Source organism: Sinocyclocheilus grahami, unplaced genomic scaffold (genome assembly GCF_001515645.1).
Source record: "Sinocyclocheilus grahami isolate Dianchi unplaced genomic scaffold, SAMN03320097.WGS_v1.1 scaffold664.1, whole genome shotgun sequence".
Classification (NCBI taxonomy): Eukaryota; Metazoa; Chordata; class Actinopteri; order Cypriniformes; family Cyprinidae; genus Sinocyclocheilus; species Sinocyclocheilus grahami.
The window spans coordinates 232870-251072 of NW_015505843.1; the positions used below are offsets into that span (position 1 = coordinate 232870).

The 18203-nt window shown below is 36.7% G+C and overlaps 1 protein-coding gene across 1 annotated transcript in view; it reads right to left on the bottom strand.

Annotated features, from left to right (window-relative positions):
* LOC107558879 (protein FAM19A4-like) overlaps window positions 1-9076 on the bottom strand; it is a 33291-nt gene extending 24215 nt beyond the window's left edge. Inside the window, exons 1-2 of the mRNA XM_016242572.1 lie at window positions 9015-9076; window positions 8788-8902 (exon numbers count right to left, since the gene is read on the bottom strand). Of these exons, the coding sequence (XP_016098058.1) occupies window positions 8788-8902 (115 nt within the window). The 5' untranslated portion in view covers window positions 9015-9076. The remainder of the gene's footprint in view (window positions 1-8787; window positions 8903-9014) is intronic.
* Between the last annotated feature and the right edge of the window lie 9127 nt (window positions 9077-18203).

The window sequence follows — 18203 nt, forward strand, 5'->3', positions numbered from 1 at the left end:
CATGTATATATATATATATATATATATATACAGTATATATATATATATCAAAGAAATGCTGTTTGTTTGTGTGTGTGTGCATTCTAGTCATCAAATAATCCTGAAAAAGTATCAGTTTCCACAAAAATATTAAGCAGCTCAACTGTTTTCAGCACTGATAATAAGAAATGTTTCTTAAGCATCAAATCAGCATATTAGAATGATTTCTGAAGGATCATGCGACACTAAATGCTGGAGTTATGGCTGATGAAAATACAGCTTTGCCATCACAGGAATATATTACTTTTTAAAATATTTTAAAATTGCAAATTGTAATAATATTTCACAATATTTTGGTTTTACTATAATTTTTATCAAATAAATGCAGCCTTGGTGTGCATAAGAGACTTTTCGACACCAAACTTTTCAACGGTGGTGTACATATGAATATATTATGCTATTAAATTTTTCACAAGCATTTTCACAATCCACCAAATCTGCTGCTTTCAAGCACCTACATATCAAATTACTAAATCTTTCTGATTCTTGGAACTTATTTTTAAGAGTGTAACTTTCCTGGAAGTGCGCCATGTGTTCCAGTTTGCACATGTGCATGTTTGTGGGGATTTTTTGTGCGCCTTGTTAGTGTGCAGACTGCAGAGAAACAAGAGGTTGGAGGCTCAGGGCTCAGGGGAAGACACCCCATCACCACCAAACCCCAAGAACAAAGGCCATACTACCTCATACTGGCATAATGGGGTCACGGGAAAGACATAAGCACCAAGCATACACAATCCCACTTCCTACCAAAGTAGCTCACCCTTTATATACCCTGGGTTTAACAATATACTGTGCAGAGAAATCACACTGCCAACCAGAGGATGAAGGTCTCACACTTCACACTTTCACTCATGTCTTACACCTTTCTCACACACAGGCAGGCGTCACATCTTGGACACTCCATCTGACACATCTCCGGCCCCGAGGACTACAGCAACCGACAAATCACAAAAATGAGCTCTCAGAGCATAAAAACGGTTTAGAGTGCTTGTAGATGTGGCATTAAGCTAATAATGAGTGAACAGGCATGGAAAATTTGTGCTGTATGAACAGCTCAAATGCATCTGAATAAGCTTTTCCCTGTATCTGCCTCTTCTTACACACTTGGCAGCAGAAGTCATTTGTAAAATTCTCCACCGCACCATTAAGCACAGTGAGCAGACTCCGGGGATAATCGCTCGTTTTTGCGCAGCTTCTCCTCCAGGACTGCGACGCTGGAATTAACTACTCAGCGTTCCACCATAGCCATCTTGTTCTGTATTTTAAAGCGCTTTTATGATGGTCTCAGAGTAATAAATCTCAGATCAGCCTGAAATCAAATAAGGTTTCAAGCATGGCTAACTGTCTCTATCCCTGTGGCGGACGCATCTGGGTGTCAAGCTAAACGCCATTACCTTGAGCTGATGGGCCAGCCAGGCGATTGATATATTCTGACAGCGCGAGGCGGGTGAGCCTTTGTGCGATTTATCAAGAAGCATGTCTTTCTGCTGTCAATAGCCGACTGGCATGTCAGCACCAAAAGGGCAGACATTTCATGACTCAGGTTGAGGGAACTCGGTTGATTGTGATAACAATGACTACAAAAAATATGCACTATGAGTAGGACTGTCAATGTAACGTGTTAATTTAGTGAGATTAATTTTATTTAAAAAATGTGCTAAAAATAACATCATAATCCAGCCCTCTGACCCATATGTAAAATCTTTACAGGAGGTTTTAGAGAAAGCAACAGCACATAATGAGTATGGAATCATTTTTTTAAACTTTTATTGAAACCACAAAAAAATTTTATTCATGCATTTGGCTGCCACAATGAGGGTTTCCCCCCAGCAAATACTGATATGCATTTAATTGTAATTAATTACATCTGTCTAGCTAATTTAATTAAATATGTTAATCGATTTACATCCCTAATTAACTGACATAAAAGTGAAACTGTGACAATAATTTACAGGCCCCTCATTTATACATGGATCTATGTCTAATAAAACTTAGCCAGCATGGCTTTCTTGTCAGAAAATAAATTGAGAAGAATGCATTTACAAAGTCTGTCTTGTAAAAGTACAATTGTTTGTAATTCCAAATTAATACTTGGCAACATTTGCTGGACAAGATAATGACCATTTAGCAACCCACATCAGCTAGCTGAGCAGCCACTAATGTCTCAAACGCCTGCTAACATATGAGATACAGTGGCATCTAAAAGTCTAAAAACACTAGTTGAAAAACAAAGCTTTTATATTCTTTCTTTATTTAGTATATACAGCTTACTTACGATCATTGGATACCACAATACTATACTAATACTGATAATCTGATAAAAATTAAAGCAATGTTTGTAGATCATAACAGCATTCCTTTTTGAGAAAACATGTTCTACAGCACTATGAAGAAATGTTGTATTGCACTGTTTTCCATCTGTCCATCCATACCTTTTACTAATTTAAAATAAGGTATTCAAGATGTGAATTTCATAAAATAACACCTCATGTGATGATTGGTTCAGTGTTCAAGAAAGAACATGCAGTTAGAGATTAATGTCAACGTCCATGACCACCGTAACGTACTACCTGAGCCCAGCTTACATGTTCCACACACCTCCATTACTCAGACCAGGTAATAGCTCCAGGTTAGCTGTTGTTTTTAATTGGATGTGTCAAATGTCATCACAAGTTTGAACAATGTTGCATGGATGTTTGAACTTGTGTGTTTAATCTTTATGTCATGAGTGTAAGAACGGCCAAGACTGACAGACCAAAGCACAGCTCACATAACACAAATGAGGTCTCAGATTGGGTGGCCTTTGGCTCCAGGCGACTCACTTTGACACACTGTACTATATGGCGGCTGAAGCAATGTGTCGGAAATGGCCATGAATGGTTCGTGTAGGCATGGAGGAATGTTGGTGAATGCGTGTATACTCATTAAATGCAATGCGCATTGGGACTTTGCTGGCCTTCGATGTTGGCTATATAAGGGCCTATTACAGCACACAGGAACAAAGGCAGCCGCTCACATGCTATTGTCTCTATTTACCTGAAAGCATGGACAAGCATGACAGAACACGCAAGACAAGAAAAAGTGGTTGTTAGTTATAGTGTCTGGTTTCAGTGTCAACCATCAGTCAATGGCCCTTGCCTCGTTTGGGTGAGATTCAGACCATCCGTTCCCATTAGTGTCCATGTTTCCACAGGAGAACTTTACAAATGACCCATTACTGCTTCTCATTCAGACACATGAGGGGTTAGTCCTGTGCAGGCATATATAGAGCTTCAGAGCCACCATGTGGTCACAAGTGACACTGCAGTGAAGAACTTGCTTTTCTCAAGGTACATGTAAGATGACAAAGCCCATTTATAAATTGGAAAATGTTATTAACATATATTGCGCTGATATTTTGTGTAGTAATTTTGTACAAGATAATAAGGTAGTATAATAAGATAATATATAATAATTACATAATTAAGACACACTTACATACATGCAAATAATTTTAGAAAAGATGAAAAATTGCAGAATATAAAATATTTAATTTATTTTAAAAAAAAATTAATTTTGCATATAATATCATTTTAAAACTCCTGCCTTCAGTGTCACATGATGATCTGGTGCTCAAGAAACATTTCCTATTTATTATTATTATTATTATAGTTGAAAACTGCTAAAAAATATTGCATATTTTTAAAAGGTAAAAAAAACTGAATGTATTTTAAATAGACATTGGTAACATTATAAATGTCTTTACTGTCATTTTTGATCAATTTTATGGGTTGCACTTTATTTTACAGTATATGCACTTGCCTGTACTTAGTGTACTTACCTAAAAAGTTCATGAAAATATTGAGGTTAGGGTTAGGATACATGGATTTGGATTAGGTTTAGGGGTAGGTTCAGGGTTAGTACCTAGTTATTACCCAGTTATTGTAAGTACTTTTACAAGTACATAGTACTATGTACATGTAGAACAGGACTGCAAAATAAAACGTTACCATATGCAAATTTGCTGAATAAAAGCATTTATTTCTTTAAAACTTATACTGACTCCAAACTTTTGAACGGTAGTGTATGATACAAACATATTTTATTTTAAAATATTATGTAATGTTATACAATATATAAATATTGGAAATTACACTTTAAATAGAGTATACTTCTATTGAATATAATTATATATAGCATAATACTATTATAATAGTAACTTTTTACCATTTTTCAGCTTTTTTACCTTTTCATTAGTAGAGATTTTTTAAGTCTGGTCACCTGTGCAAAATATTAAAACATGCTTTATTCTCCAGGCCACTTTTGCAACGGCTAAATTGTAATTTTTTTTGTAGTCAGGTCGAGTTCCAGACTATTGAGGTACAAATAGCTGCTTTGTGCAGCCGGTCAGTGTAAAAAGTCACTCTGAAACTTTTCCCAACACAGACATCGCATGGCAAAATTATACTGACTCCAAACTTTTGAACGGTAGTGTATGATACAAACATATTTTATTTTAAAATATTATGTAATGTTATACAATATATAAATATTGGAAATGACACTTTAAATAGAGTATACTTCTATTGAATATAATTATATATAGCATAATACTATTATAATAGTAACTTTTTACCATTTTTCAGCTTTTTTACCTTTTCATTAGTAGAGATTTTTTAAGTCTGGTCACCTGTGCAAAATATTAAAACATGCTTTATTCTCCAGGCCACTTTTGCAACGGCTAAATTGTAATTTTTTTTGTAGTCAGGTCGAGTTCCAGACTATTGAGGTACAAATAGCTGCTTTGTGCAGCCGGTCAGTGTAAAAAGTCACTCTGAAACTTTTCCCAACACAGACATCGCATGGCAAATAGGAACAACGAATCAATGAAAAATGTTGGCAATGCAATTTTGTGTGCCAACAGTTGACCCCTTTCTTTTGTTCCCCTTAAAAATATGTAATTTCACAACAAACAGTTTTTACCCAATTAGCAAAAATCTCCCTTGAAATTAAGGATAAGGCTAAAACCGGCAATGACATCCACTTTGGTGGTATATGAAATGTGAAAACTTTGGTGACCTTCACAACACACTGCTGCTGTAATTAGCAGTGAGCTGATTAAAAACACCTCCATTAGAAAAGTAACCTCTTTTCCCCATCAAAATGAAAAGTAACATCATCAGTCAGACCGACTCGAGATGCTGGTGGCATTTCTGTGCCAGCAAAAAGGTCACCTTGCATTAGCAACAACTAAACAAAGAGAAGTCGTAATTAAAGAAAGTGTGATAATTAGCTGGAGCAACACTGACATTGGGGAAGGACTTCGCATGATATGAATGATTCAGCAAAAGAGCCGGAGTCTGACCTTTTGGCATGCTAAAATATCTATGTACTGCTGGTCACTTCATCACCATGTGGGAAGCTTTCATGAATTATGCAAATCAGAATTAGTTAGCTTGTGGGTGTCAATTAGCGTGGGGAAGTGTACATTATTTTAGTTACCCTCCCTCTTTTTTACAAAGACGGGTAGGTCTGTATCCATGTGTGTGTACAGAGGCACGCAGAGGTGTGACGAGTTTATTACCTGACCATTTAACATCATACATAATAATACAGTCATTACTGAATTGTCCCTTTGATTAAAACTCCTTACTGCGGAGGCATGAACTCTGATGAAAAGAGTGACTTTGCTGCTGTCCATTATAATATTACTGTAGGGCAGGAGCACTATCAAATAAATATGATTCGGATGCAAACGACCTGCATTTAATCTCCTGAACAGGACAGCACTGACAATAATGGTAATTGTGTGTTTATATTAGAGGTCAAGCTGTGTTAAATGTCCTTTATGGGCTGAAAAAAATAAACGGATGTTGAAAGGTTTGCCAACATCCTCTGTGGTTTACGCTCGCTGAGTGGATGGAATCTGAGGATTTAAAAAAAGTATTTTCTTCACTAATTTTGAATAGAAATTTGTGGAATGGATTTAAACATGGTGATATGTGTTAAAAAGAGCTGAGAGTACCGCACTCTTGGTAGCTGAAAGCATCACTGAATTAGCCAAAATATTTCAAGCAATATTCCAAGTTTAATAAAGGTTAAGCTTAATCTCCAACATTAGTGACATAATTACCACCAAAAAAAAAGATTTTAACAAAAACAACAACAAAAAATCATCGAGATTGAATGGGGCCCATTTTTAGATGATTTGCAAGCAGAAATGTGAAGGTTATAGTTTTATAAAAGCACAATTATTATATGTCAAAACTTGTATTGCTTGTATTATTTGGGGTGTAAATTTGTTAATGTCATTTTTGTGGCTATTTTAGGATGTGATTTGACTCTTTATCTATTATCATGGAAATTTGCCTTTTTGTTTTCATTCCGTCATGGCAACAAAGTTGTAAAATTGCATATAACTTAAACAGAAAATGTTAGTGATTTTTTTTTCACACTAAAATAGTGTTAACATTTATACTGATTAAATATTTTTACTATACTATTTTAATATTTATTCACTTTCATTGTAAATGCCTCACTGTAACCTTGATTTTTGCTACTAAATTCACAATACTAAGTGACGTGACATGTGGCCAAGTATTTAACCCATCCAAAGTGCACACACACAGCAGTGAACACACACCCGGATCAGTGGGCAGCCATTTTTGCTGCGGTGCCCGGGGAGCAGTTGGGGGTTTGGTGCCTTGCTCAAGGGCACCTCAGTCGTGGTATTGAAGGTGGGAGAGAGCGCTGTACATTCACTCCCCCCACCTACAATCCCTGCCGGTACGAGATTCAAACCCGCAACCTTTGGGTTACAAGTCAGACTCTCTAACCATTAAGCCATGACTTCCCCTAAAAAACAAATTCAGGGGAGAGCGTGAACGCAGTCCCCCACTACTAATTTTCATTTCTCTATAGTGTCTTTCTGAAGGCAATTTTTCAAATCCATTAAACAGACAACGTGAAGAATCCTTTACTATCATTGTTGCTTTCCTTGTGGCATTTTGCCATAGCAAGAAAGATGAAAAATTGCACATAAAATACAGAAAAGATTAGTAAGTGTTTTTTTCACACTAAAATCAAGTTAACGTGTGACTATGCTATTTTAACTTTTACAGATTGGCCCTATTCACTTCCATTGTAAGTGCTCAGTGTAACTCATAATTTTGCACTTTTTTTGTTTTGTTTTTTAATTGTTAACAATATACAAACAGGAATAGAGGAAAGAGTCGTCACATGTCCTTCCGGACGCTCCTTTGTCGAAATCGCCGGCCACGCCGTTCTCAAGCCCACCCGCCTCTGCTCACTCTAACCCTCCGGCCGTTCCTCACTTTATCCCCCGGCCTCTGCTCACTGTAGGCCACCGTGTGTGACGCTGTTTCGTTGTGAAAGCAAAACTACTTTGTTTGGCCTTCCAAAAATGGACACGACTAGAAATTAGTGGTTAAGTTGTATTTACAACACTGTTCCAGAACACTTCAACCCAAATATTCAGATGTGTGTAGCACATTTTATGGAGGACTGTTTGCTGATCCTGGTAGAGTAGACTACAATGCCGGCTGTTCTGACTCACAGACTGTAAGTACATTAGTTATATTTAAAGAGTTTTTATATTTTATATATTTAAAGCTAGTTTTTTGGGCAGTGTAGAGTAGCACTTGTTGTTTGTCATTTCTCCGATCACAAATGCAGACATGGTTTTATGTTTATGCGGCGCGATGCGGCGCGATGCAACGCAACGCGTAAAAAGACAGTATAAGTCATTATAATCCATAATTATGTCCCCACTGGATGCAACGAATGCCTCGTTTATAATGGGTTTTCATGTTATTGAATCATCGCTCCGGCCGGACAGGGCATCACAATATGGTAAGGGGCGTAACATTTCCATCACACGCTTGAGGTATTCGGCCAATCACAACGCACTGGATAGCTGGCCAATCACAGCATACCTTGCTTTTTCAGACCGATGAGCTTTGTAAAAATCGACGCGTTTCAGAAAGGCGGGGCATAGAGGAGAAACAGTAATGTACAGTATGTGGAAAATGTTTTTTGAACCTTAAACCGCATAAACACATTTCATTACACCAAATACTGTTCTTTTTAGCAGCATCATATGACCTCTTTAAAGAAAATGAGGGACGACTGGAAATAAATTTTTGGGATAATAAACATGTTGCCACAAATGTTGTTTATTGGACATCGGACCCATTTTCCACAAGTTAGTATGATTCTTTAGGGTGTAAAACAACACCCTTTTTACCTTGTCATAAACAGCTCTGTTCACATCGACTTGTTTCGGTGCATGTCTCTTTAAATGATAATGAGCTACTGCTCACCCCGCCCCTCTCTTCCATGAGGCGTGATGTGAATATATCCTTATATGGCTCAGAGGTGGTCTTATTTAAATAGCTAGCTATCTACACAGAAACCAGCAGTAAATTGAAACAGCTGGATGACTGTTTCAGACTCAGACAACCCATAACGAACTGGCTGCATGTTTTCTTTTCAGCTTTTCTGATCTGGCAGACACACCAGAAACCTAACTAAATGCAAAAAAAAGAGAACATTTCATCCGATGCCCCCTTTAACTTCTACCTGGAATATTTGTTTTTTTAACTAACACACAAGAGGCAGGCGATGAACTTATGAATGTCTTCTGAGCCTCAGTGATCTGCTTTGGACTTGCAATGTGAGAGTAAACCAGACAATCTGCTTTGTGTTCATATACTGTCCTGTAATTAAGCCAACAGGGCTTTGACATACCTGTGTGTCCCCGCAGACTCCGTGTACCCGCAGAAACCGACTGGCACGAGCACATTACCAAGGTGACCAGGAGTACAACCTGCAACGGCCACACTGACTGCCCCCACAGCTTCATCTAGAGAAAGACCAGGACAAAGAGAGAAAAGGAAGCAAAGGGAGAGCATTGAAAAGTGTAAACATAAGTCACAATCTGCCTCAAGGTTGTGAGGAGATGTCAGCTGTGTTACCTTTCTGTCCTGTGCTCTCCGTTCACTCTCTTCCCTGTGAGCCGGCCATGTCTCCTACTTTGTCCTCTTCTGTCTTCCCTCACGTCCTCAATCACTGTTCAGATCCTGAGATGGCAGAAGGAAGGAGGAGAGGGATGAGGTCAAATGAGGTAAAAAGCAGTACATGTGTCTTTCTTCAACTATGGGCACTTTTGGTCTTCTGGAGATTCAGATTTGAAACTCCCTTAAAATGCACTTTTCAAATTCACTAGTTCATTTAATGCGTCTGCTAGCAGTGGATATACATGCATGACAATAGAACTGTCATTTTGAGGGTTTTTTTTCCCCCCATAATGAACAATTGTTATTTCCTTCACATCTCAAATTGACATGCATTTTGAGATGGAAATAACATTTTAAACATTTCTTTAAAAAAAAACTGGCCGACTAATTTCGTAGAGTAAATAGTAAATATTGTCATACTTCTTTTTACATAATTTGACAGAATCAAATGACTGATTACAAATGAAGCACACATCAAATATATATATATATATTTCATGGTTTATATCATACTCCTCATTGACTGATGTCTCATTGGTAAATTCTGATTTAATTTTATTAGTGGTAAGTTTAAAATTGAAATGATAAACAAATTTAACTGAGAGGCAGTTATAATTTATTAAAATGTATGATAATTTTAAACAAATTCTAATTTTAATTTAAATCAAAATGATAACTGACTTATAATTTGTGAAAACATTATGTTAATTTAATCATAAAATAAAAACCAACATGATAACTGAGGAACAGTTGTAATTTGGGAAAAACTGGTATGTTATAAAAAATAAATTTAGAAAATCTAATCAATAAATAATTAAAACAATAATCTAGTTAAAATGAATGGGACACATAACACCACAACTGAGAGAAAGCTGTAATTTGAGTAATAATGTAATTTCATCCCTCTTTTTTGATACTATCGTAAAATGTAATAATTAATATTTTTATGATGGATTTTCATATTTAAGGCCTGAAAACCTGGATCCAGGATGTTAAACAATAAAATCTACACATAAAAATCACTTGAAAATATTAAAAAAATTATTTTAAAAAAAATTATCAAGGCATGATCAAATGTTTACAAAACTGTTATGTGACCTTCATAAAACAAAAGGAAAAAATATATATTTGCTAGTTTTAATTAAAAGTAACCCCTGGCACATAAAAGTTCCCTTTGTTAAAGAAACACCCACATATAGGCGAGAAAATAAAAACAAGAATATGATAATAGAACAGCACCGATGAAAGTGAGATTGGAAGGAAAGAAATAAAAAGACCTGAGATGAGATGGAAGGTCTGAGGACAGAGAGGAAGAGAGGAATGAAAGTCCTGATGGAGCGGGGCATGAGAGAAACAGAGATGGGGTGAGCAAAAGAAGGGCAGCTTCAGAGAGGGATATCCACCCTCAGGGCCCGATGCAACCCCTGTTCTTCAAAGGCAACCCCACACACGCACACAGGCGGTGGGGCCACAGAGATGGGACTGATATATTGTTTACTGTAGTTCACCTACCCCCAGGCTCGAAGGGATCTCACAACCACATCACACACTCACAGAGACCACCAATCATGCAAGTTCAGTCACATACACACACATTCATGCTCTCTTTTTCTCTGCTTCTTTCATATATATAGACATGTCATTACACAGTTGCTCATGCGCACAGTGAACATGCCCATAAATAAAAGTGCCATGGGCAAAAAGACTCCAGACCAGGTCAAATTCCTGCTTGACACTTTTACTTTGATAGTCTGATTAGGATTATAAAATGAATACTGAGTGCCACAGGAACCTGAGCCCATAGCACACAGATGACAACATGAAAAATGTACCATCATTAACATCTATATTGTGTGCAACCATTACAAGAAAGTTAATGTATGCACTTGAATTATTGTGTTTGCATGAATTATTATGTGATGCATTTTGATATTTACATATTTTAGATAGCTAAGCACTCCTCCCATACTGTACTGAAATATATATACATACAGTATATATACAGTATATATATATATATATAAACACATAAACACCCAGACGCATTACTATATAAAAAATAGACAGAAATATGCTTAACTGTCAAAAAAATTAAAAAGAAATCACCAAAAAAAAAAAAAATTATTATTATTATTTATTACTTATGAGGTGACATCACTTGGACATGTTTTCTAGAGATTTCCCCACAGGTCTGAATATGTGATTGTGTACATTGAAGTGTCACTCTGTCCCCTTGTGGATACACTGAGAATTGCTTTGAATGAAAAATAATAATAATAAAACTATGAGATGTTTTAATATACATTTTCAAAAAATATATTATTCATTTATTTTTAACATTTTTAAAATATTATGAATTATCCATTTTATTGATTTATTGCTCAAAGATAAAAAAAATAAAAAAACAGTGAGTGGATCGATCCAAATGTTGTGATATATACAAAAGAGTGTATGAACGTTTCATATCCCACACTCGGGCACTTACAATTACAATGGTATTCTGATTATAGGAGTGCATGAGGAGCACATAAAGTGTGCGTTTGCCGTAGCATTTTAATAAAACACTCCTTACACATCCAGCATTAGCATGTGCGTGTGCGTGTGTGTGTGTGTGTGTGATCCTGTTCATCCTGCACAACACCTCTAATTGCCCTAAACACACGCAAATGCACCTGTGTTTGCTCATTGGTGAATGTGTCTATGTGTGTGTGTGTGGTATTTATTAGTGTATTAACAGAAGGACTCTTCAGCAGAACAGACCGAGTTGATCATTACGTGGAGTGGGACGGTCTGCGTAGAAAGGTCTGTGAGGAGATTGCTTTGATTTGCATTTGGTTTAACCTTAATCACAAACACAAAGCCACGCGCACAACCGCGCTTCATTGACATGCACCAGCTCAAAGCCACCTCTGACTAAGATAAAGAACTGTGCCCTGCATTTAATGCCGACATCTCCTGCCCGGATCCCACAACAGAAGCATTAAATATAAATATGCATGCAGGTGAGGTGACACATTGCGGCACACATCCCGAGGTGGAATACTTGGCCCATTTTCCTGTTGAAAATAAAGCACAGCCCTAACTGTACATTACCTGCTAGACGGAGTCATTTAAATTGACGAGTGAATTGTGAACTGAATTTCCGAGTCTCTCAAAAATGGGGTGCACCAAAATTAAACTCCAATATTACATGCCTGGTTGGCCGATGATAATAAAACCCTTTTTGACTTCTTGACGTATCAGTCTTGCAATAACATGAAAAACTAATTGAGGAAAGAACTATTGGTTTGTTGATAACTGCTTGTTTACCTATTACTAATGTGACAAAAAAATTTGGAAGGAAAAAGACATTAAGGTGACATTAAGGTGAAAACGGATTTAAATAACTCTGTTTGGGATGTTAAACTGGCAGTTCAAGACAGTATTTTGTATAGAATTTTTAATATTTAATTATATTATATTATATAATATATATATAGCATATTTAATTTTATGCATATGAAATCTAGGCTGTAAAAACAGCCTGTTCAATTATTTGTACTGTCTTTAAAAAAAAAAAAAAAAAATTTGTCACGGTTATTGCGATTAATTGTCTGTTTTAGGGCTTTGACGATTATGCCGATTATCACGATTAATTGTCTGTTTTTAGGCTTTCATTATATAATTGATTAATTTAAGGGTTCAGTAAATAATTATGATGTTATCTTTTAATCTTTTTGAGTTATTATTTTGCAGTGGAAGATTACATAGAGTATTCCAAATTCAAAGAATCGGCCAATACCGATCCAACACAGCGCTACTTTTTTTCTACATCACTACAGAATATCATTACTGTGTTTGTGAAACTAATGGTCACTCTTTTAAACCCTTTGTTAAACGCAATCCACTAAATACTCACTTCCTCATTACAGAGAAAACCTACATTTGAATAAAAATATATAAGCTATGAAATTAAACTAGCTGACTGTATAATTTAGCAGCAAAAACAATATCTTGAAAAAAAATCTTTGGTGCACATTATACAATTTAAACATGTTTATTCTGTTAACTATTTGTATTCTTACAAAATACATTCATGAATATAAGATAGAAATCATGAGAAAAAGAAAGACTTCTAATAATCGTTCTGTTTGTGATAATTCCTTCCTTCCTTAAACTTAAAGTATTATAATGGGAATATATCACGAACGCGAAGGCACGCAGCAAAAATGACACCCATATTGGAGAAGGGTCTAGCTGCAGCCTCGCACTTGCACTCTAAGACTTGCACTCTCAGACTTGCATTCTCAGACTTGCATTCTCAGACTTGCATTCTCAGACACTTGCGCTTTTTATTTTGTTCTATTTTTTATTACTTTTTGTTTGAATCTCTCAACATTTTATAACAGTAGCCAGGTGGTGAAGACAAGAAAAAATAAATGTCACTACAATGTCACTTGCACTCTCCGATACCTGCGACGTCACTTGCAATCCACACAAATCGTGCGTGTTGCCAATGAAGACAAGACGCTGTGGTGATTAAACGATTAAAATTAATTTATTACTACAGCATACAGGGTCCTGCAAGAAAAAGACAATACCCGCAAATCCATGGCTACAGAACAGTAGAATATGAACGCAATGCACAAAGTCTCTCGTTAAGAGAGAAAACATAAACACTTAACATGGCTTAATGTATTAAGATGCTATTAAAATATTAAATTAAATATACAATTTATTAATATAATGAATATGTATATAGTATTTTCCTCCCATACCGCAAAACGTGGAATAATGTGGCATATAATGGACTAAAAAGGCCAAACTCAATATGCTCCTCTACATTATTAAATATACATAACTAAGATGTACAGGCAAGCAGGTGAACCCAGAATAAATGCAACACGCACAGTTTCGTGTTAAGCATTTTTCCATATAGAATAAACTGTCTACAGCTCTTTTATATCATTGTCTTTGTCCATTAAGCTACATTACGTGTTTTATTTATAATGATTTTCTATAGGAGGAAAATTTTTAACGTGCAATTTAACGCATTGCGTTCTGGGCTCATCTGCTTTCCTGTACGGAGTTGATCCTTTTAAAATCACTTAATGCATTTGAAAATGCACGTTCATATTTGTTGGTCTGTATATACTTTGAGTCAAAAACAAGACATATAGGCTACTGTATTGTCTTTATCATAGTCTGTTATTATACAACATTAAGTGTTTTGCTGTATGGGAGGACAAGTGAAAGTTTGCGCATTGTGTTCATAGCCATCTGTTTGCCTTGTCGTACATTAAATAATAACTATATATCGAATTTGATCTTTTAATTGAACTTAATGTATCTTAATACATTACGCCATGTTAAGTGTTTATGTTTTTCTACAGGAGGAAAACGCTTAATGAGAGACTTTGCATTGCGTTCATATTCTGCTGTTCTGTGGCCACAGATTTGCGGGTATTGTCTTTTTCTTGCAGGACCCTGTATGTTATAGTTCTAAATTAGTTTTAACCGTTTAATCACCACAGCATCTTGTCTCCATTGGCAACACGCACCATTTGTGTCGATTGCAAGTGGCGTCGCAGGTATCGGAGAATGCAAGTGGCGAATGCAAGTGAAATTGTAATTTAGTTTATTTTTTCTTGTCTTCACCACCTGGCTACTGTTGTAAAATGTTGAGGGATTCAAACAAAATGTAATCAATAAATAGAACAAAATAAAAGAATAAAGCCTGCAAGTGACGTCGCTAGCGGAAGCGCAAGTGTCTGAGAGTGCAAGTCTGAGAATGCTAGTCTGAGAGTGCAAGTGCGAGGCTGCAGCTAGACCCTCTTGGCATATTGAGGAAACAATGGATGGTTTTCAAGCGAAAGTCAAGTAAAAGACTGCTTCTTAAACCAGAGAAGGTGAACATGCTGGTATTCTTGTGGGGGGGGACATGCAAGCACTGTCACCGTTAGTTTTACTTTTCTTTTTGTTTTCATTTTTGAAAAACGTATCTTTGCTGTTTACCACACATTACGCTATGGAGGCTCTCTTTTACTTATTTATTTGATTCCTCAGTGTTTGCTGTAATTTATTAGTCGGTATATAATACAGCATGTGGTGTGTGCCATGCAGTAATTCAACTCAAATTGTGAAACTTGTGTATTAAATCAATTCAATGCACACAGACTGAAGTAGTTTAAGTCTTTGGTTCTTTTAATTGTGATGATTTTGGCTCACATTTAACAAAAACCCACCAATTCACTATCTCAACAAATTAGAATATGGTGACATGCCAATCAGCTAATCAACTCAAAACACCTGCAAAGGTTTCCTGAGCCTTCAAAATGGTCTCAGTTTGGTTCACTAGGCTACACAATCATGGGGAAGACTGCTGATCTGACAGTTGTCCAGAAGACAATCATTGACACCCTTCACAAGGAGGGTAAGCCACAAACATTCATTGCCAAAGAAGCTGGCTGTTCACAGAGTGCTGATACAGCATGTTAACAGAAAGTTGAGTGGAAGGAAAAAGTGTGGAAGAAAAAGATGCACAACCAACCGAGAGAACCACAGCCTTATGAGGATTGTCAAGCAAAATCGATTCAAGAATTTGAGTGAACTTCACAAGGAATGGACTGAGAATGGGGTCAAGGCATCAAGAGCCACCACACACAAACGTGTCAAGGAATTTGGCTACAGTTGTCATATTCCTCTTGTTAAAGCCACTCCTGAACCACAGACGACGTCAGAGGCGTCTTACCTGGGCTAAGGAGAAGAACTAGACTGTTGCCCAGTGGTCCAATGAGAGCAAGTTTTGTATTTCATTTGGAAACCAAGGTCCTAGAGTCTGGAGGAACGGTGGAGAAGCTCATAGCCCAAGTTGCATGAAGTCCAGTGTTAAGTTTCCACAGTCTGTGATGATTTGGGGTGCAATGTCATCTGCTGGTGTTGGTCCATTGTGTTTTTTGAAAACCAACGTCACTGCACCCGTTTACCAAGAAATTTTGGAGCACTTCATGCTTCCTTCTGCTGACCAGCTTTTTGAAGATGCTGATTTCATTTTCCAGCAGGATTTGGCACCTGCCCACACTGCCAAAAGCACCAAAAGTTGGATAAATGACCATGGTGTTGGTGTGCTTGACTGGCCAGAAAACTCACCACACCTGAACCCCATAGAGAATCTATGGGGTATTGTCAAGAGGAAAATGAGAAACAAGAGACCAAAAAATGCAGATGAGCTGAAGGCCACTGTCAAAGAAACCTGGGCTTCCATACCACCTCAGCAGTGCCACAAACTGATCACCTCCATGCCACGCCGAATTGAGGCAGTAATTAAAGCAAAAGGAGCCCCTACCAAGTATTGAGTACATGTACAGTAAATGAACATACTTTCCAGAAGGCCAACAATTCACTAAAAATGTTTTTTTTTATTGGTCTTATGAAGTATTCTAATTTGTTGAGATAGTGAATTGGTGGGTTTTTGTTAAATGTGAGCCAAAATCATCACAATTAAAAGAACCAAAGACTTAAACTACTTCAGTCTGTGTGCATTGAATTTATTTAATACACAAGTTTCACAATTTGAGTTGAATTACTGAAATAAATTAACTGTTCCACGACATTTAAATTTATTGAGATGCACCTGTATATTGCAACCAAATCATGTGCTCCTGCGACCAGCTGAGAAAGTTAGTTGCAAAAGAGGGACCAGTGGGAAGAATGAGTCTAGAGCCCAGTATAGGCTATACAGTGCATGAAAAGCAAACTGGTGCTCTTCTGTTTCTTTTGGTGTATGACTCCCCTTGTCTCGTATAAAAAGCACAATAATCGCGGTTAAATAATCGCGATTAGACAGTTATTTAATTATCGCGACAGGCCTATATATGACTTTATTTTATCTGACATTTTGAAGAATGTTGGTTTTGGTAACCATTGAACTCCATTGTATGAACAAACAAAAAACACTGAGACATTGCTCAAAATATATTTTTTATGTTCCACAGAAGAAAGAAAGTCATACAGTTTTGGAATGACAGAATTTCCATTTTTAGGTGAACTTTTTTTTTTTTTTGTTATTTTTGGGCTTTTTACGCCTTTTTTATTGTGATACGACAGTAGAGAGATGACAGGAAAGCACTAGGAGGAGAGTGGGGAGCGGCAAAGGACCTCGAGACAGGAATCAAACTCGGGTCGCAGTGAGCGCGGTTGCACTATGTGTCAACGCACTAACCACAAGGCGCTGACCATTTTTGGCTTATGTCACATGTCTCACTAGCCTCTACTTCAGCATGCGCACAATTTTTGGAAAGATGTGGTGTGAGCTGAACAACTAGCATGCTATTAAACAAGAGTACAATCCATAGAAGACACCGTACTTGCATCCCTAACTTGTCTTGTTTTCATTCCTGTCAAAAAAGAAATATGGCGCTCTCCTTATGGGTAAAGGGGGTCCATTGTCTATTGTTAATAGTGTAGCAACATAATAAGCACAGCTCACACAGAAGTTACTTTTACACCAAGCAGCTTTCTGTTGGTTAACTTCTGTTGGAATTGCAAAATCTTTGTGGGGAAATCTTTCACCCTCATGCGAAATTCCTGATCATGTGAAAATTGCTATACAATGGTAAATGTAACCACACCTTATGGTTTATATCAAAATGCACAACAGTATAACCCACTGAACATACTGTACATATTCCTAATTATAACAGGATTGAAAATGACATCTAGTCAGACTAAAGTTGAAGATCAAGTATGTTATTTCAGATTCTGTGACAGTATACAAACACTCCCTTAATCTTCTATTGGATGAACAAAAACATAGCGAACACCTCAGATTCACAATAGAGTTTGATAACTTGATTATATAGTCATGGGTTGGTCAGGATTCTCAAACTATCAGCAACAAGTTTTGAAAGTACCATAGAACAGCAGTGTTTACATTTTGGGGGAAATCAACCTACTAATGTCTTACTATAACTTAAACACTTAAACACAATGCTGTCATCATTTACTTAATCTCATGACGTTCAAAAAACCTTCTTTCTTCTTTGCAAACTCAATGCAATGGCAGTACATCGTAACTCAAGTGTGTCAGCAAAACATTTTTTAAAAAGTGTATGTGGCTGACTGATCGTTTTCAAACTGTTCCAATCATTTTTATTGAAAAAACAATGT